This window comes from Nelusetta ayraudi, unplaced genomic scaffold (genome assembly GCF_046127955.1).
Source record: "Nelusetta ayraudi isolate G7.1 ecotype Tasmania unplaced genomic scaffold, CSIRO-AGI_Nayr_v1 ptg000136l, whole genome shotgun sequence".
Lineage (NCBI taxonomy): Eukaryota > Metazoa > Chordata > Actinopteri > Tetraodontiformes > Monacanthidae > Nelusetta > Nelusetta ayraudi.
In genome coordinates this window covers 3,221,161-3,240,789 of record NW_027466186.1, presented here as the reverse complement: position 1 = coordinate 3,240,789, position 19,629 = coordinate 3,221,161, and the positions used below count along the sequence as shown (strand labels likewise).

General features: G+C 39.0%; 2 protein-coding genes and 1 long non-coding RNA gene across 3 annotated transcripts; 2 read left to right on the top strand and 1 right to left on the bottom strand.

Annotated features, from left to right (window-relative positions):
* The first annotated feature begins 9,645 nt into the window (after positions 1-9,645).
* On the top strand, positions 9,646-12,292 carry LOC142879478 (zymogen granule membrane protein 16-like). Its single transcript, XM_076012819.1, has 5 exons — positions 9,646-9,754; positions 9,871-10,000; positions 10,135-10,234; positions 11,550-11,642; positions 11,720-12,292. The coding sequence occupies exons 1-5, from the start codon at positions 9,703-9,705 to the stop codon at positions 11,876-11,878; spliced, it is 534 nt and encodes a 177-aa protein (XP_075868934.1). The 5' UTR covers positions 9,646-9,702; the 3' UTR covers positions 11,879-12,292.
* LOC142879482 (uncharacterized) lies at positions 11,483-13,688 on the bottom strand. The gene is made up of 2 exons (XR_012925312.1): positions 13,549-13,688; positions 11,483-13,086 (listed from the first exon to the last, which is right to left on the bottom strand). It is a non-coding gene; the product is annotated as an uncharacterized LOC142879482 (long non-coding RNA).
* A 2,275-nt stretch (positions 13,689-15,963) lies between these two features.
* LOC142879479 (zymogen granule membrane protein 16-like) lies at positions 15,964-19,000 on the top strand. The gene is made up of 6 exons (XM_076012820.1): positions 15,964-16,083; positions 16,331-16,412; positions 16,520-16,646; positions 16,798-16,900; positions 18,335-18,427; positions 18,505-19,000. The coding sequence occupies exons 2-6, from the start codon at positions 16,361-16,363 to the stop codon at positions 18,658-18,660; spliced, it is 531 nt and encodes a 176-aa protein (XP_075868935.1). The 5' UTR covers positions 15,964-16,083; positions 16,331-16,360; the 3' UTR covers positions 18,661-19,000.
* The last annotated feature ends 629 nt before the right edge of the window (positions 19,001-19,629 follow it).

Here is a 19,629-nt window from a genome sequence, read left to right as displayed (position 1 = left end):
TCTAGACTGCCCTCTCATTAGAAAGCATTAGTGCTATAAATCTGGTCAGTGGAACAAAGCAATGCTTTCATCCTTTTTCATGCTAAGAAGCCAAATCTTAGAGCACACACAGAAACTGGTTTACGCTAGTTACGGCCCGCTTCTTCCAGTGTACATGTGCGTGTGTGTCTCAGACCACATTTGAGGTTTGAAAACGAAAATTTAGTGGAGCAGCCAGGTTCCCACGACACCTAAAACGCATGTGACCTCAGGGTTCTGCACCATTATTTCTAGATCCGACGTCCTCTCTCACTGCGTTATGCCACAGCCTCAAAACAAACTGCTTCGTAAGTGCTTTACTCACATTGACATTTAGGCTTTAAGTGCTCGTAACAGTTACAGTTCTGATGCAACGCAAGTAGCAGCCTGCAGTAAAGGACACGTCTCAGTCCGGTGACAGTGTAACAGACCTTATGCTCGCTGCGTCATTGGGGTTAATCAGTGATGTTTCGGAGAGAGTAAGAACTTTACTGACCCATTTACCGGGCCTGATGCATTGTGGGAGACAGAGGTTTGCGGGGACCAAAAGTGTTTAGTTAGATTTCCTCTCCGTCTTCAGAGGAAAACACGTAGGTACAAGGTGAGAGGAAATGACAGACCACAGAATTTCCAGCAGTTGCAGTGAAAGGTTATATTGTTTAGCCCTGACTATCTGTATTTTCCTATTGACTACTACAACATCTATTCTATTCTATTCTATTCTATTCTATACTATTCTATTCGGGTAAATCTATTCACGTCAATCTCAATCAGCGCCTCACCCTGAGTCCAATCGGTGCAGATATATATTTTCAAGAAGATTTGCTCTTCTTGAACATTTTTTATGAAAAACCTTTTTATAATTCAATATTGTTTTATTGGAATCACAAAAGCTTAGCATTTGAAATAGATATACAGATTCTTTTCCATAAAAAAAAGTGTTTGCTGTTACTGATGGCGTGCCAAACTTCCCGTGTGCTCAGCAATCTGAACAAACGCCATATTTGCACTTTATACTCGACCCAACTTCACATGCTAACAGCCAAGGCCGTCTGTTTGGCTGCATCTGTAGTTGTAGAGTTTTGAGTAGATGCAGCTAAAAGAAAATGGAGGGAAAGGTCTCTGAAGAAGCTATTAGTCAATACTACATACAAATATTAATATTAACAATCTATATTATCATATATTAACATACTACATGTGTACAACCTTTCAACCTTAAACTTGTCCTTTCACACATTTGACACAAGAATCAAAAGAAAGTAAAGACAGTTACTTTCTTTACTTTCTTTCCAAACAAGCAGCTTGCGATAAGTGAGATCCGGGAAAGTCATCATTTGTGGTCGACACTAAGCGAGTTGTGACTCTTGACAACCTCCAGCTTGAGAAAATTAAATGTGAGTCACTTTCATCCCACTGCATGCCATTGTGTGTGCGGCACGAGAAGACAAACACAGACCCACGTGCAACAACAAGTTAAGGTCACAAAATTTGGTCTCTGTCAGATCAGATAAAACAGGAACGTGCCAATGCTTAATTTACCCAAGTTTCAGAGTCTGCGCCAAAACAAAGATCTGCGGCAGTGGTCTGCCTCAAGTCTGCAGTCAGCGCTGATGCACAAACAAGTCAAAAGTTATAATGTTATTAGGTTATAATGCTCCTTCACATAAATGTTCATGAATGGTATTGTACATTTTAAACAAAAAAAAAAAAATGAAGGAATATTTATAGCAGCTTGCTGGCGCTGCTGACCTCATAAGTCACCCTAGTGACTTAAGTTTGAGTGGGACTTTTTTTTTTTAATCATTTCCTGCCAAAGACCAACAGTCTAATGCTTTACTACAGGATGTGGTGTTTACAGGGACCTTCATTAGTACATTAAAAAAGAACCACCACATGATGATGGAGAGAAGCTACATAGGAGCTGGTGAAATAAGTCTTGCTTAAGCTTGACAATATACAGGTTGCCTTGTGCTGGCATAGGTTTTTATTGCTGATTGCCAGCCATTTAACATGCCTGACACTGCATAAGAAGTGTTGTAACAGATGACATCAACATGTCGCCTAGAGGCATAACTAATAATGGATCTTGTGAGGCTTGCCAGTTAAATACCTTGGGCCAGCTGGGTATATCTGATAGCGGTGCTGATGATGAAGCCAAATTATTCAAGCTACTTGGTGGCTAATGAAGCTAATGTGTGTAAATGCAGTGGATTGGGACTAAATGTCGGTTTACATTCTAGAAACAATCAAGATAAAACATAGATTAATGATGTCCATTATTATATCCTTCGTATTAGTATAATACTGTATCCAATATGTATCATCTTATAAATATCACTGTGTGGCTTTTTACCTCAATATGTTGAGGTTCCGGAACCTCAACATATTGAGGTAATGGGATCCCATTTTTGTAGCCCTGTTCAAAGTGTATCTTTTCATTTGATGTAAATTACAGTTTTTTATCTTTTATTTTTTTACTTGGAATCTGTAACTTTAAAAATACAAAAGAAGTATAATAAATAATTAGTTGTTGTTAGTTAGCTGTTTAATTTGTTTTTAATTATCTAACGATCTTTACAATTAATATAGTCAATGTCAGAGCGAATATGTAATTAGTAATGGTTACATTGTGGAAAGAATCCAATATAAAACTGACTTATCTTAGACTTAATGAGATTGCGGTGAGTTTTGCAGTCGAAGAGACATCCTGTTTCATAATTATAGGCTGCACAATGGCTTTCAACAAGTTTTGTAATGTGTTCGCTAGTTTGATGCCCTCTGTTACAATGTGGCTATTAAGGCCAAGAGGGATTTCATCATAGTATGCCACTGCGATGACTAAATACACACAATTATAAATATAATGAGTTATACATATATGTACGACAATCTTTTAAATTAGGAGCAAAGGAGCGTAATGGTGAACAACAGTTTTCTACCGTTTCCATTACTATTTTACAATGAATACCTGTGACTTATGGAAAAGATGATGGTTCACTTTGTGATTCTAAGGGATAAAGGACTATTTCTTCCCACTGGAGACATTTGACCAGTGCTACAATTGTATCCTACTCACAACCAAATATTTCATGTCATAAAATAACCAGCAGGCCTATTTCTTACAGTCTCGAATAGAGAGCTATACAAGACTGTAAGTTGCAGGTCTGCAAGGGGGGGGGGGGGGGAACTCAGGATGTATGCTTTATATATTGTATATGTTGTATAATTTATATACTATATATTTCATTCTTGCTTCACAATATTTAAAAGGCGTTCATATGTATGGGCTTCTTTCAAATGACCACAATAAAATCTTTATGACTCACCTTTACAGCAGAGGTCCCGTCATTTTCACTTACTGCACAGTCAGCACTTTTTCCAAAGCTAAAATAGGTGACAGAAACCAACATCATGCTAACAATCTACCTTAGTGCACTAGTTAGGTTCAAATTGGGAACACCTGGTTCATTGATGAAATAGGATTCTGCTGTAAGGCTGAGCTAACTAAAGCCACTGAAGTCACGCAAGTTACCTCATGCCATACCTCTCTCATAGTTCTTACTAGTTCTTACCTCATTCCATGACACTGAAAACCCTGCATTCTCCCTCATTCCAAGGTGAACAAACTCAGGATTTCCCTGCTTTGTCAAACAGGCCCAGCTAGGAGGGAACGTTTATCTTTAGTGGTTTATGAGGACATCACCTGGGGAGTTGAGGCATTGCAGGCACAGTAAGAAAGCCAGCTCATGAACAAATTATGATTAAAAATGACTGTAAAATAAACTCAAATAAAATATAACATATAATGAAATCAACAAGTATTTGCATATCTCGCCAAATGAATTTCAGCAGTAACTGACAGGAAGAACTGGAAGTCCACGTGCAACTATTTAAGTTACAGTAATTATTTCAAAGTCAAGCATTTTTCTCCCCAACAGTGTGAAGGCTCTGCCCCCTCGGTTCCAACACACATATTACGCAAGCTGCGCAGGGACCCGCAAAGTTTGGAAGTGCCCCCACACACACACACACCTGTGTGAGTTTAGGAGAGGGAGGGAGAGCGTATGAGTTCTGCAATATAAAATTTGACCACTTGATATCGCTGTTTTTTCTAAAAATAAAATAAAATAAAATAAAATAAAATAAAATAATAATCCATTTTCCATACCCACTTCTTCCCGAGCTCAGGGTCATGGGGGTCTGCTGGAGCCTATCCCAGCTGTCATAGGGCGAAGGCAGGCTACACCCTAGACAAGTCGCCAATAATAATAATAATAATAATGATAATAATAATAACAATAATAATAATAATAATAATTTCACAATTTCTCCAAAAATTATACACTGGACTTTTTTGTGTAATAGGACAATACAGTGACATTAACAGACAGACAGAGTGACTGACAAACATCATCATCATCAATGTGTGTGTGTGTGTGTGTGTGTGTGTGTGTGTGTGTGTGTGTGTGTGTGTGTGTGTGTGTGTGTGTGTGTGTATCAATTATAAATATAGCACTTTGGTATTGATATATAATAAGAAATCTATAATTATCATACAGTTGAAATAAGGGAATTAATTGACAATAGAAAAGGGGATGCAAATAAAGAAAATGGGGTTAATGACTGTTACGGCTGCCGTCTTTGGCGTATGTATGTTGGGGTGTGTGTTTCTCCCAACTCCGTTCGCCAAGTGGTTCCCCGATCATCAGCTGGGGGAGTTCCTGCCTACGCTCCGCCCACCGTGATTCGCTGATCGCCGCCACCTGCGCAAATGCCCGAAGATAAAAGGTCTCGTGTTCCTGAACGCATGGGCGCAGTCTGGTTGTGGCTGTTAGCGGCGCACCCTGTTTGATTCTACGTACAGCACCCTTACCCTATTTTACTCCCGTGTTTATATATATTTGTTTGTTGAGGATAGGGCTCTAGTTTCGTGTGTTTAGTGTTTAGTTTAGTTTTTGGGTTTTCTTTGGGGCTTAGTTTTCCCCTTGTGTTCTGTAGTCTTTTTGTTTAGGTTTATGGGTGGCGTTCCCTTTTGGGAACGGTTGTGTCGGCCTCAATAGAGAGACTGCTTTATTTATATTAAGTTATTGATTTGGCGCCACCCGCTGCCCTTCCGCTGTTGTTGCTGTTGTTATTTGCTGTTATTCTGTTAAACCATTAAAACGTCTAGAATTTGGAAACCTGCTCCCGGAACTTGTTTAATGATCCCGCTTTGTTACGAACACAAATCCCCTAGACTCAAGATGGTTCGTAACAATCAGTGCGTTTACATGCAGAGCTCAATCGGACTAAGCAATAATTCGGTTTTCTCGTCCAATCGGAGTTCTCACCTTGGTCCCCGTATACATGTAGCTGAGAAATTCGAATTATTGACAGGAACGTGTCATCCTCCCAACACTAGGGGGTGGAGTGAGTTTTTTCAGCTGGTCACCTGCTTTCGGTTGAGATATTAAATCATTATGATATGGAACGATAGTTCATAATGTACGTGTTACTTGCTTAGCAGAAAAGGTGTACCCTATTTCTTGTGCTCATGGTTATTTTAATGTACATGTTACTTGCTTAGCAGATAAGGTGTACCCTATTTCTTGTGCTCATATTTTATTTTAATAAAATCGTGCAAAAGATTAAAATGTCATCATCATCATCATCATCATCTCAGTGAATAAGAACAAAATATCCAGCCAAGCTCCATAGTATCAAGAGCATTTTGTTGTATTAATAGTAAATCAACACATGAATGAGCCTGATGCAGATTATGATAACAATAATAATAATGATAATATCTGTATTGTATGAGTTCAAAGTTCAAGCATGTCGGCATGGCAATGGGAAGTGGTCATTGGCAGAATTTTAGGCCCCAAGGAAGTCAGGACTGGTTAGACCAAACCCCGCCCAAAATTGGCTTCTGCTGAGGTCGCGATTAAGAAACAATATCCATCCAAAGATGTTCATTGTGTCTATTCTTTCCTTGGAGTTTTTTTTCCCCATCTATATAAGGATGGAGTTCGCTGGCTGTAGTACTTGGATCGCCCATGTCCATAAGCAATTCACTGGTACAGGGGGTCCCTACCTACTGGCAGTCTCATCTTGGCCACAGAGGGTAAACTCAGGCTGAAGAACCGTGATGTTTTTCATCTGTGTGTGTGTGTGTGTGTGTGTGTGTGTGTGTGTGTGTGTGTGTGTGTGTGTGTGCGTGGATAGTAGATACTAAAATGATGCAAATTACATCTACAACCAACCTAAATCCAATGTGTTTATTTAATAAAAAATAAATAAATAAAAAAAAGCAATAAAAAAAAAACACATTTAGAACTTACTTTATGTCAACATGGCCTAAAATTATTTTGGTTATGGTTTTATTATTCGTTTATTTTTTTCTTTGAAAATGTAATTGTGTTAACATGACATTCAGAGGTGAGATAAAGGGCAATATCGTAACCTACAACAACATAACCTTTTGTTGCCATCTTGATGAGATTAGAAATAATAATGTTTTGAAAAAACACAATGTTGATTTTAAAAGGTACATTGTTTGCAACGTCAAAATTAGTAAGTTCGAGACAATCAGTGTTACAATTCTGTTTTTTCCATTATGGCAACCAGACAGCGTGTTATTGCTCATACAAGAGGGCCACCACTTGAATACCAAGTGAACTTTACAACTTTGTGCATCACAGTTAGTGGCAATGACATTTTTCAGGACTTTAAAGTAATCACATTACAAAACTTGTTGAGACACACTGAATGGCATCTAGATAAAGGTCTGTTCTATTATGCCACACAGAGGCAACTAAACATGAATCTTTCTTCTTAGTATAGCCAAATTCCGCAACTCAGAATGGACAAATGTTTGATTCTACTGTTTTATTAGCTACTCACCTAGACCAACATAATCAAAACATCAACTAACAGGCTTGTTCTGCAACAATCACTGTTGTTTGTATAGTTGTTCTCTTATTCTTGTACTGTTTTCCACACCTGCAAACTAACTCAGAGAGGACGAGTGTTTGTTTGTTCACCTTGACAAGAACTGCCATTCCAGTTCAACCAGACTTGCAGTGTTGTGGAGCTCATCTGTCTAAAACACTTCCTGGTGTTATTCTCCTCTGTTGCACAACACACCATGAATACAGGAAATTGTTCACAGAGTGCTAATTGTGTGAATGTGACATGACAAATGGCATGCCAACACCAATGGTTTCTCTGATCCTCCAGCTGCTGCTATGCGAAGTTTAAGGGCGTTTTCACACCAGGAAAGTCCTTAGTTCGCTTTCTTTGGTCCGGACCAAAATACAATGTATCTTTTTGGTTTGGTGCGGTTCCTTTTCACGTTGCAATTTTCGCAAGAGTCCCAGGATTTGACAACAAACCCACATGTGTGCAAAGATCGTGCAAATCGTTAGACAAAACAGTACGGGGTGGGGTAACACGGTAAAAAAAAAAAAAAAAAAAACGGAAACAATCGTGGATCTCCAGCGTGCTGCATTCGTTTGGCAAGAAGCGTCTCCTCATTGCTCCACGTTGAACCGCGACTCATGTTCGCCTAACGGTCCGGTGACGTGCTATTAAACTTTCTACTATGCTAACCAAAACATTATTTCCCCTAATGGTTGTGGCTACGGAAGCCTGTGACGTGTAAAACAGTGTGTGATTTCACAACTGGTTCGAGCCACGGTGCGGTCGATCTCACACATCAACCGATGGTTCGTTTGGAAGCGAACCGAGACCACCCCTGCGGCGAGGTCTCGGACCGGCTGTTTGCTCCGCACCAGAGTTCGCTGGTTTGTATTCACACCAGCCCAAAATGTCCGCAAAAGGGACTTTTTTTTGTTTAGTTCGAACCACACAGGGCAGGTGTGAATACGCCCTAAGAAACCTAACCAGATTGCATTCCAGAAAGTTAACATAGTGTCACGGAAGCTCATGCAGTAATCCCCTGTAGAAAAAAAATGTTTGGTGACGTTTATTTCTCTTTCCAATCAAAGGAGATTTTAATTTTCTAGCTTTCATTTTGAGTTTTAAGTTGAAATTTCGTGAATAAAGTCGACATAAAAAAAAAGCTGAAATTTCATGAACAAAGTCAAAAAAGACAAGATTTTTTCGTGTCGACATCCAAGTGGATGGTGGATTAGCCCAGTTACCCACAGTTAAATTTAAACTGCGGAAAACAGGTGTATCCCACAAGGTTGACCCACAGTAATAAGGAAACTGGCAAAAATAGAAGTACTCCACTGGACTTGCGCGCAGAGCTTTTTCACTTTATTCTCAACATTTTGACCAACTTCACATTGACATTAACTGAAACATTTCGATTTTATTCACAAAATGTAGTCTTTTTTACATCAACTTTATTATCAAAATGTCTACTTAAATCTCGAAATGTCAACTTTATCCTTGAATTGGAAACGTGAGAAAAAAAATCTATCTTATATTTTTCTCTTCTTGCGGCCCTACTCCTCGTCTGTAGATTTTAGCGTGAATAGCGTATCATTTTCACAGTGTGCATTTTTATACTGTCAGTCATCTTTCAATGGATCTGTTCACAATAAGTTGTTGTTGTCAGAACCTCTTAATAGGGGTGTCTAAGAACAAGCTGGGTTGGCTGAGTCATTATCAGCGTGCATCTCACTTTAATAAAGCTGTGTGTGATTACCTGCGGCTTTGTTCTTTGCAGTACAAGGAGTCAAGTATCCGGAAGTTACAGAGCATAAAGGAGGTGTTTGCCGATGTCTAATTCAGTCGTGCAGGGAATGACATTTCTTTTGCTTTCCATTTGCTTCCTACTTCTTTGTCCTTGTTCACTTTGTCCTTTATCATAAAGTAATGTCCAAATGATGTACGAGACAATGAACAAAGGAACAATGATGAAGAATCTTTGGGGACAAAAAGATGGAAAAGTGATTTCTCTTTGCACGTGACAGAGATATACTTGGGGAAGAGAATTCTCAGTGGAAACCACAAGTTACACTTTCAAACCAAACAGCTATGGTTTGTTTGGTCCGGGTGGAAAAAAATATTTTATCCTATCAAATTAAGTTGTAGTTTTTTAATTAGATAATGATAATATATAGACAGATGTAGACTTGGCTGCTGAATGCCGCATTTCAGACGCCGCAACAGTTACTTCCTTGCTGCTGTCCTTAAAAAAAAATATATCATAAGATCTTTAAGTAAATAACAACAATAATGACTCAACCCCATTAGGTTCCATGTTTGCCCTTTCCACATTGGCTTTATAAAGGACATGCCTGATCGAATGACAGAGGGGATGTCCAGGTTCAAACAATTTACTATGCTGCAACAAGCAGGTAGAAAATCTCTTCCTGGTTAACTTCAACTTTCCGTAAACCCTGTGACGCCTGTGAGCATGAGAACAGAAATGCACTATTGTTTTGCCTCGTGGCCTGTCAGAAAAGAATGTTAGGGGCGTGTTTCATAGACAGAAGATGAATATATATATAAGTGTTCAGGCTCAGTCCAGACTGTGAGCACATCTAGACAGCAGGTAAGGATGAATTTTTATCTGATGTTTTTACTCCGAATAAGCATTGTTGTGAGCCTAAGTCTTTCAGGTTTGGCTTCATCTGCCATTATTCTTCATGGATACAAAAAAGTGAGACATTTTTGTCCTACATCTTATTTCTGATTGCAGGTTTGTCTCTTTCTGGACACATCAGAATGTTGCTCTTCCTGACTATCGCATTGCTCAGTGTCAGCGGCTTGGCAAATTGTAAGTCACTCTCTCACTATAAGTTTGGTATGCATTAGCATTAAATCTTTGCTTTTTAATTTTAAACTTATGTTCACATGTTCATATATATTATCATATGTGAATGAATCCCTCAGCGGTGGAAGAACACTACTCCTTCTCTCGAAATGTGGGACGTGGGAATAGTGGTACCACCTTCTCCACTGAAGGAGAGGGAAGGATCACAGCTGTCAGGATCTGGGAACACAACAACGCTTACATTGCTGGGTCAGTGTTACCTTTACCTTGTCCATTTGTGTCCATAGTGTGAACATATGAGGGGGAAAAGGGAGTCATATCCCCCTTGGATGTGAGATTCTGATTGTTTCACGATTTGCTTTCGTGCTGTGTCCGTCTTGCAGCATTCAACTCCGTTACGGGTACATTTGGTCAACAAGGGTTGGTCGCACCGTCGGAAGTCCGATAGAAATGGACCTGTTGGACGATGAGCGTATCATTCAGGTCAGTGGTGTCAGTGGTGCTTCAGTGTGACTACTATACCACTTTTGGCAGTAATTTGTTTGAAAGATCTCTTAAGAGGTGAATACACTTTTTGAAAAATGATGAGACTCACTCCTTCAGGTTGATCCCACAATGCACCTGAGTGTTTATCTACCAATGGAGTAAAAAGGAAAACATTTTTCCTGTTTTATAATCCATGCACTACTGTTCAAAAACAATGGGATCACGGACTAATTTCTGCATTGAAATTAATCATAACCAGCTCTATGAAATAATCTACTGGAATGCTATTGGAACATTACTCATGCATGTAAATCAGTAAGGATGCACTTAACACATGTGGGACATGTGAAAGTTGTTGCCTTGAATGTCGAATTGAATGTGATTTTAAAGAATGCATATCAAATGTGCAATATGCAGCCATCAACACAAAAGTTGAATGCCGTCAAAGTGCTACAAAGAGAACCAAATTCTTAAACGAAGCTTTGTATTATAGCCAAGCTTAGTTGTGTGTGTGCGCTAAACCATAAAATAGTAAATAAAGCATCATAGTTTATGTTTTAGCCTCATTAAAACAGCCACATTTAAGTATGTTCACGCAGAATTTTGCTCACTTGGAATTCTCTCAATCACTTTTAAGTAGACCAGTGTTTTTCAACCTTTTTCAGCCACATCACATTTCTTACACTGAAAGAAATCCCTAGGCACACCACGAACCAAAACTATTTTAAAATTACACTTTTTAGCCGAATGACAATATAGGCCCTGTTTGCAAGAATACGGGTTTGTCTGTAACCGCACAAATATTTATGCCGTTCGGCCTTGTGTTTACACGAAGCCGGCGTTTTCACTGAAACCGCACTTTTTCGAAAACGCTCCTGAGGGTGAATAAGGGTGAATTTCAATTCCTCCCTTAACCCTCAATCTCAAAAATGCGCACACTCCCGCAAGGTGCAAGTGCTGTCCCAATTCTAAGAACGTCAAGTTGAGGGACGAGTGTAAGGGCTGTATTGCCCTCAATATTGAGATTCTCCAAACACTATAGTGTTCCCATATTTGTTGAGCAAATTTTGACCGATTTTTTTTTGCACTCATAATGATCGTTGAGCATTCAAGACCATTGTTTTATAAAACTAGTTATAATGCAGCAACGACCCCAAACTGAATGTTAATGAACACACACACACACACACACACACACACACACACACAGAAAGTAAATTATAAAAGTCCAGGTTTTTTTTCCCCCAGTTCTTTTCTAACCCTGCAGGTCAAGCCACTATGTACATATTTGTGCCAATTACATCTGTTTTAGGTCTCTGGTAAATACCACACTACCAACTACATCTACCAGTTATATTTTGTGACCTCCAGAGGGCGTTTTTTGGTTGCTGGCCAGCCAATACAGGTAAGTGGCCTCTCCCTCTGAGAGTTGCTCCACTCACTGCTAGTGATCCCTTACTGACTTTGGGTTCCCTCTTTCAGATTAGCTTCAACATGTACCCAACCCACCGGGACGCAGAGCTTATTATACTGAGTGGTCGAGCCGACGGAAATGGAATCACTTCACTGGGTGCTCACTGGGGGGTGGTCTACATGGGTCAAGACCACGGAACTTCCAGCAACAGCACAGCATTAGCATAGAGAATGGAGTTCTGACTGCTAATTCGCAAATACCACTAACACTATCGGGAGTCTCTATAATGGAGCATGGAGGATTTATAAATGATGAACTCTTTCTTTTTTTTCCTTGTCTTTAAGTAGCAGTAACAATTAATCAAATTCGTAATTTATACAGTATATGCAATTTATATATGTAAAACGGCAGCCCGCACACAACCGGTGAAACACAGCAAACACAACCAGGAATTTAGATCTAAATTGTTGAACAGATTTTTTTCTCTAACTGTAACCACCGTGACCCCACAATAAATTTGTTTTTAACCTTTAAATTATAATTTGTATGAATTTTGTTCCGCTACTACAATGTTTTAGGCCAAGTTTTGATTTGTTTAGGCTGACGTCAGGTCAAAAAGCTGTTAGAAGAAGATGTTTAAAGTAAGATTAAAAGTAGTTGATTAGGGATTAGGGATGTCATTATTTTTCATTGATTACATTAAGATGTGTTGCAAAGTGATCTAGAATGCATGTATAACAGAAATCTACTCACAGATAAATCAAATGCATCAAATCTTCTTGTTTTTGTTTTCCTTCTTGGTTTAGTTTCCACAGTGAACCATTTGCTTCCACTTAACTCTATTATTTTGCACCTTATTCTTCACACCAACTGCCTGTAAAGGAAGCGAGAGGTGGCAGTGGACCACCACTGACCAGAGGACTGATTCAAAAGGACTGATAACGCACTCTGATGCCAGTGCTCCTGAATCAGATGATATCACGAAACTTTAAACAACCTTTGAGCGTTACAAAGTATTAGGAAGTAGTAAACCGGTTTGAGGGATTGAGACACTAAAATTAGCTGAGCTAGTAAGTTTTTGGAGCAGGACGACCATGTAGTAACATGCAATAAACTGGATCTTAGGCATGAAGCAATAATATGAGTGGGACAGGATTAGAATTCTGATAACCCAGATATAGATGACAGTTTATCTGCTTTCATCAAACAGGAGGCATTTGTCTTTGCATTGTAATGGACTTACCTTGAAGGTGAATCCCACTTTAACCAATAATCACCCAGGATTTAATTTAAAATTTGCCTTACCATTCCTTCAGTGAACCTTAATTCAAAATGATCAAATCCTCCAGCTGTTTTGACCCCATGAAACAGAGAGTTAACAAGAGATGATTGGAGATGTGTTTTTCATGAAGTCTGACTCCTGTGAGTCTTTCGCCTGTAAAAAAAAAAATTGAAAGAAAAAAAAGAGGGGGCCATGGGGGGGACAGACATGACTGTCGAGCTTTGTTGATAAGTTAGTTTATAGTTTTGATAAATGATAAACAGATGTGTTTTTTGGCATTTCAAATACTGTCAATACCACAGGTGCAGCAGCAATGACAAGAGACTCATAGCATCATTTCACACCACACTGGTTGACACATTTATATGCAAATATGGTAAATTATATAAAAAGTATAAAATGCAATTAAAAATCCGAGCAGAATATTTTTTCCTGATCTGTTATCTGTTGTGTGCAGCACAGACATAACCAGAAAGAGAAATATTGTCAACATATTTATGCATGCATTTTGATATACTGTTAGGCTATTAGAATGTATGTGGAATTTGGTCAGCAATGTTGAAATGATGGTGTAAATCTTGGCGTAAAGAGCATTAAAACATGCATTCAGCTTACTTTTTTATCCATGGTTCTGGCTGCTGATATGTTGGTTGGTATTCTTATTTCTTCTTATCCCTTGGTGTCTTGGGAGCAGCTGACAGACACTGCAGCCTATCTGAGCACTGTTGTCGAGCGGCCACATCCTTCCTTTTCAGTGTTCCTTTAAGTGAACATTTTCAGCACGTCACATGCCTCAAATAATTACTGATTGGTTTAAAGGAAATACGTCCCGTCACAGTTACGGATCACAACGTATGCTTGGAATGTGGTGGGACAGGAGATTGGCATCAAGGATGTGCAGTCGAAAATTTCTAAAGTGTGCGGAAACTGCATGATGGCATGATATCAATGTGCACAAACATGTTGGGGATTTTTCCAGCACCGTCTTGAATCTCTGTGCCATAGTGGTTGAAGGCATTTCATAAACCTATTACTAGCCAGATACTGCCGTCGAAATGGCTGGTAAGGTCATTGGACAACAATCAGCTCCAGCTGTTAAATGTCTCACAATTCATAAACCCATCCGCTTTTCCTCTAGAAAAACTGGTGACAAAAATACTCATTACTGCAGGAAGGCAAAAAAGTGAAGAAGAAAAAAAAATGTCAAAAAGGTTAAACCAAAAGGAAGGAAAAAACTAAAGAAAAAACACTTTATTCTAAAACATGAATCACCCAAAAATGCAAACAAACCACATTTTCTTCAAAAAATTACAATGACAGCAGCAACAGCAGCAGCTGAAGAAGAAGAGTACTCTGAAAGACCCTCAGATTGGGCACTTACCCTGAACAAAGAAATATTCTGACCAAAGAAACAAATTATAGTTAAATGCATCGCTTGATGCACTTGGACGCATCATCACCAGTCATCATATATGGGGTTTTTGGGTGTTTTCGGCAGAGATGGGAGACTTGACTCGAGGTGCAAATTTGAGGACTTGAGACTTGCTTGACTAACACTGATAAAAGACTCGGTTTGACTTTAACTTGGTCTTCAGGACTAGAGGCTTGACTTAGACTTGAGACAGATGACCTCGAGAGGACTTTTTTTTACTTATTTTAAATAAATAAATAAATAAATATTTGCAATTTTTCGAACTTTTGTTTTTAGATTACGTTAGAAAATGTGTTTTATTTTGAAACATGATTGGGTGAGCGTGCATTGCATTGTAAAATGAGCAGTCATGGAGGTCATGACAGACATTGCTTCATTCGTAATTACATACATTATTTTCTGACAACCAAATTCATTGTGAAAAGTTTTTTGTTAAAAGTCAAAGTGTGTACCACTGTCTTTCCTGATTTAAATGTGGAAACTGGGGTAGATGATCAGATTTTTGTATGACTTAACTTGTGACTTACTTGACCTGAGCCATTACTCCACTTGCTTGATTCTCACCACAGTGGCTTGGTACTTGCTTGAGACTTTAAGGTCAAGACTTGAGACTGAATGAACAAAAACGTTAAAGCAAAATATGTGTCTTTGAAGCCCAGGGTATTTAGGTCTTTATTGAAATGATTCTTAAAATACTGAAAAGAATTTATGAAAATTTTTTACTTTTTATTTACTTACTGTTATTAGAATTTCTTCAAGTTCGGCTCAGCAGCCGCACTTGGCCCCCGGGCCGTAGTTTGACCATGCCTGGTCCAGAGACTTTCTCTGAATTGACCATAGCATTTTGCTTCGGGGATCAGAGTCTCTTTCTGAAACATGCATTTCACTCGTATTTCTGTGAAAGACTCATTTCCTCCTGCCTGAAAGATGAGAGTAGTTGTCGGCATCATGCTGGAAACATTATCGTCTATTTCTTTTCTCTCTTTCCTTGTAAACAAGGTGGATTTTTTTGTTCCTCTTTCCTCTTATTTCTTCTTCGTGTTGATTGAGCTAACCTTTCCTGGAACTTCATCACGGTAAGTGTTATAAATAGTGCACATCAATGCTGACAGACAGGCCCTGCACAGGAAAAGGAAGTCTGCAACAGCCGCAGCACGCCCTCCCATTTAATTTGGTATTTGAAGGAATCTCGCAAAGGACTTGGTAGGGGGCAGGGGTGCAAAGAAAGAAAGGTGGTATGTACAGTGTGGTACAAGAAAGAGACAAAAAGAAACACACACACACAGGATAAATAATCATAAAATAAAAATGTATTCATTACAAATATTGTAGAGGGAAAATTACACAACATGGACCACTGCCACTAGTAATGGAAGTGGTCCATGTTATGTAAGTATCCTCCCCCACCCCCCGCCCCTAATGAAGGACCCTGTCAGGATCAGGATCATGGATCCAACGCTTGATCTGGATATTATAAGAATAGTCTGTGAAAATCATCAACAAAGATGTTGAAAATGCATCATACACAAAGAAAAAAAAGATTATCTTCCTTGTTGCAGTCGAATTTCCCAGAACCCTAGTCCCAGTAAGATAGGAATTTCAGGGGCGTGTGTGCTCGAGGACTGAACACTATAAAAACTGAGCAAATGTCACATAGTCATTGCCAAGCAACCTGCTCAGAGTGAGGACTAAATGCTGTCATAGGATCCAGACTGCAGGTGAGTCCAAACTTCAATAATGACTGCGTCAAACTTATTTGACATCAGCATTTCAGATTTGGTTTTGAGGATGGGTTAGCATGCAGTTCTTCACAGTTGCATTAAAAAAAAAAAAAGTAAAACAAAAGACAATTATGAAATCTTAACAAGATTTCAAGATTTCTTTTTCATTTGTCACAAAATTTTGATTTGTTACATTAATGAGGTTATATCATTGTTTATCTTATAATGCAATTTCTGATTGCAGGATTTCATTTTTTTGGACAAGCAAGTCAGAATGTATCTCTTCCTGATTATCACATTCCTGACTGCCAGCAGCTTGGCATATCGTAAGATACTCTCCTAAATTTCAAGTTTTATGAAAAAAAAGTGAATCCTTAAGAGAGTCATGTTCCAATATTCATATATGCTATTTCATGTTAATAAAACCCCTCAGCTGCGCAGGAGCACTACTCCTTCTCTCCGTCTGTGGGACGCGGGGATGGCAGTGCCTTCGTTATTGAAGGAGAAGGAAGGATCACAGGAATCAGGATCTGGGAACACAACGGCGCTTACATTGCAGGGTGAGTGTCCTTCCTTTACCTTGTCCATTTGTGTCCAGAGTGAGTGAAGAGCTGAGGGTAAAGAGCACAAAACAGAAGCAGTCACTCTTCTTCTTTCATTTGAGATTCTGCAAGTTTCACACTTTGCTTCTGTGCTGTCTCCATCTTGCAGCATTCAGCTCCGTTACGGGTACATTTGGTCAAAGGTGGTTGGCAATACCCACGGCCCATCAATGGTTGAAATGGAGCTGTTTGACAATGAGCGTCTAACTCAGGTCAGTGGTATCAGTGACACTTGCAAATTACAAGGTTGTATCAAACCACTTTTGGAAGTAACTTCAGCTTGAAAGTATTAAAAAAAAAAAAAAAAAAAAAAAAAAAAAAACTTAGCTTGTCAAATTTGGAAAGTGACTGCATGAACTTTCTGTGAGTCACATCCACAAACGGAGGTTTGTTTAAGGCTTGTTGTTGGTGCAATGGGCAACATGCGATGGGCCTGCCCACCCTTTGGAAACCACATGTCTTCTGAGACCGTCTACACCCAGTTTGCTTTTCTGAAAACTAAAATAATGCTGATTGGTTTTGGAATCTGACACATTTTTACATTTATGCTTTCAATCATGCAATAGTTCACAAAAGCAAGAAATCTTTCACAGCAAGTCACAGAGACAATTCCTGGATCATGCTAGTGCGCTGCAGAGGGGGTTAAGGTGGTGGCCTATAATTTATTATACATACCTTCATACTTCAAACCTTTGTTATTGAACTTTCTACAAAGGTCAAACGACTTATAACATATTGTAACTAAAAAGTAAGTTAAAAAACAACACCAACGTAATAATAATAATAATTGGATTGTGGAGGTCCAACCCCCCCAAAAAAACAAAAAAACAAAAAAAAACAAAAACACGGTAATAGCAGCTTTATCCAAAAAGTGCCCAGCATGGATGAAAAAAAAAAAAAAGACTTAATGCCATAATTAAATCTGTAATTAATTAATTACAAACACACACAAAAATAAATAAATAAAATAAAAAATAAAAAAAAAATATATATATATAGTTTAATACTTAATAATTAACAGAAAATATTGTCCATGTATTTCTGTCAGGGGAAAAAACAAACAAACCGAAAAAAAAAAAACCTGTGTGACAAGGTTTTAAGTGATGTGTAGCACAAAGAAGAGTGAACAAATGATCGTGACTGATGGTGGCTGAGGCTCTGCTGACATAGCGTGCAGTGGCAGTGTACACAGGATCTCAGACAGTTATGCTCCGGGACACATTTGATGGAAGGATGATAAAAGTACACCAGGAAATGTTGTCATTGTTGAGCCTTTTTCACCGCTGTGGAGATGTCAACACACAAGCTGAAAGTGTCAGGAATGCGGGTGCTAAGAATCTCTGCTGCTTCACAGCAGTTTAAAGCATGGTGGATTTTTTTTTTTTTTTTTTTTTAAATACATTAACTAAGTAAATCATATTTCAGTTAATAAATTAGACAATTCACTTTTAATTCCATTTACAATTTATTTCAGCCAATAATGAAATAGTAGCACATTCAAATGATTTGTATTTTTTTCAATGTTGGCAATTTTACCTCAACCTAATTATCAATTAAATGCATTCAATATTTTACTCAATAATACACCATTTCCATCCATCCCCGCAGACTGTGTTCACATCTTTTTTCATTATATCTCACTCTAGATCTCTGGTAAATACCACCCTCACAACTACATCTACGAACTATATATGGTAACCACCAGAGGACGCTTTCTGCATTCTGGCCAGCCAACACAAGTAAGCAGCCTCTCCCTGCACAAGTTGCTCCCCTCGTTGCTTGTGATCGCGTGCTGACTTTTGTTTACCTCTCTCAGATTACCTTCAACATGTATGCGGCCCACATGGACGCAGAGCTCATTATGTTGAGTGGTCGATACAACCACTGGGGAATCACTGCACTGGCTGCTCACTGGGGGGTGGTCGACATCCATCAAGGCAACAGCACTTACAACAACGGTGCGGCACAATAGAGAGTGGAAAATCCCAATGCTGCTGGACAAGTGCAAAATGCTCAAAAAATGAACGATGATTTGTAAATGATGAAAAGGCTACAGTTGTCAGAAATCTGACATTTTCTTGTTTCTTCTCAGTTATTTTTCTTCTATTAAAGCAGTGATAAAAGCAACCAAATTGATAATCATGTAATCCACATTATAGCCAGCTGGCTATAAACACAATCCATCAGATTTTCATCAGGTCAAGCTATTAGAGCAAATATTAATGTGCTAGTTAAATAAGAATAGTCCCTTCATTGATCTACTTCCTCATGGTGTGTGCACTTCAAAATAAATCTTGGTGAAACAATTAAAATGTTATTGATCCCCTTATTCATTGACATAGGCATTAATGATAGTTTAAAAGGAGTAAGCCATGTTGCTCATGAAAAGCTGAAGAACCATCAATCCATTCATCAATCCATCCATACCATATATATCTCCAACAATTTGCTCTTCTGGAATGGGGTTGCGAGGTCACCAGGTTACCCCTTCCTGCTCGCCAGCAATGCTTTCAAGCCCCTCAAGGGGAACCAAAGGTTCCTCAGCCCAGGTGAAATAATCGACTCCTCTCGATTCCAAAGAGAAGTCGACTCTAGTCCGAGTTCCCTCTGAATGTCTCAGCTGACTGATTCTATGGCTGTCCCCAGCCACTCGCCAGAGGAACGAAGAGGTAACCAAAGTAACACGTTGCCCAGTGGCAGGCCGTCAGGGCCAACTAGGCTTTCCGTGCTGGCCTAACCATGCTAAGAAACATACATTCTGTTCGCAGTGTGAAGCGACCTCAGTTAGCTGAGATAGCCAATCAGATCTCTAGTCTGCAATGCCAAGACCAGCTACCTGACTTCACGTGGAACTTCACATGTTTGCGTCCTGTGAAGAATTCTTGAGAACTTCGAAAACTGAACTCAACCCAAAGATCTGGTTGCCACTACGGCAATTTAT

Coding starts and splice junctions, on each gene's coding strand:
- LOC142879478 (XM_076012819.1), top strand. CDS start 9,703: ATGTTGCTCTTCCTGACTATCGCATTGCTCAGTGTCAGCGGCTTGGCA. Junction 9,755..9,870: donor TGTCAGCGGCTTGGCAAATT/GTAAGTCACTCT, acceptor TGAATCCCTCAG/CGGTGGAAGAACACTACTCC. Junction 11,643..11,719: donor TTGCTGGCCAGCCAATACAG/GTAAGTGGCCTC, acceptor TCCCTCTTTCAG/ATTAGCTTCAACATGTACCC.
- LOC142879479 (XM_076012820.1), top strand. CDS start 16,361: ATGTATCTCTTCCTGATTATCACATTCCTGACTGCCAGCAGCTTGGCA. Junction 16,413..16,519: donor TGCCAGCAGCTTGGCATATC/GTAAGATACTCT, acceptor AAAACCCCTCAG/CTGCGCAGGAGCACTACTCC. Junction 16,647..16,797: donor AACGGCGCTTACATTGCAGG/GTGAGTGTCCTT, acceptor TCCATCTTGCAG/CATTCAGCTCCGTTACGGGT.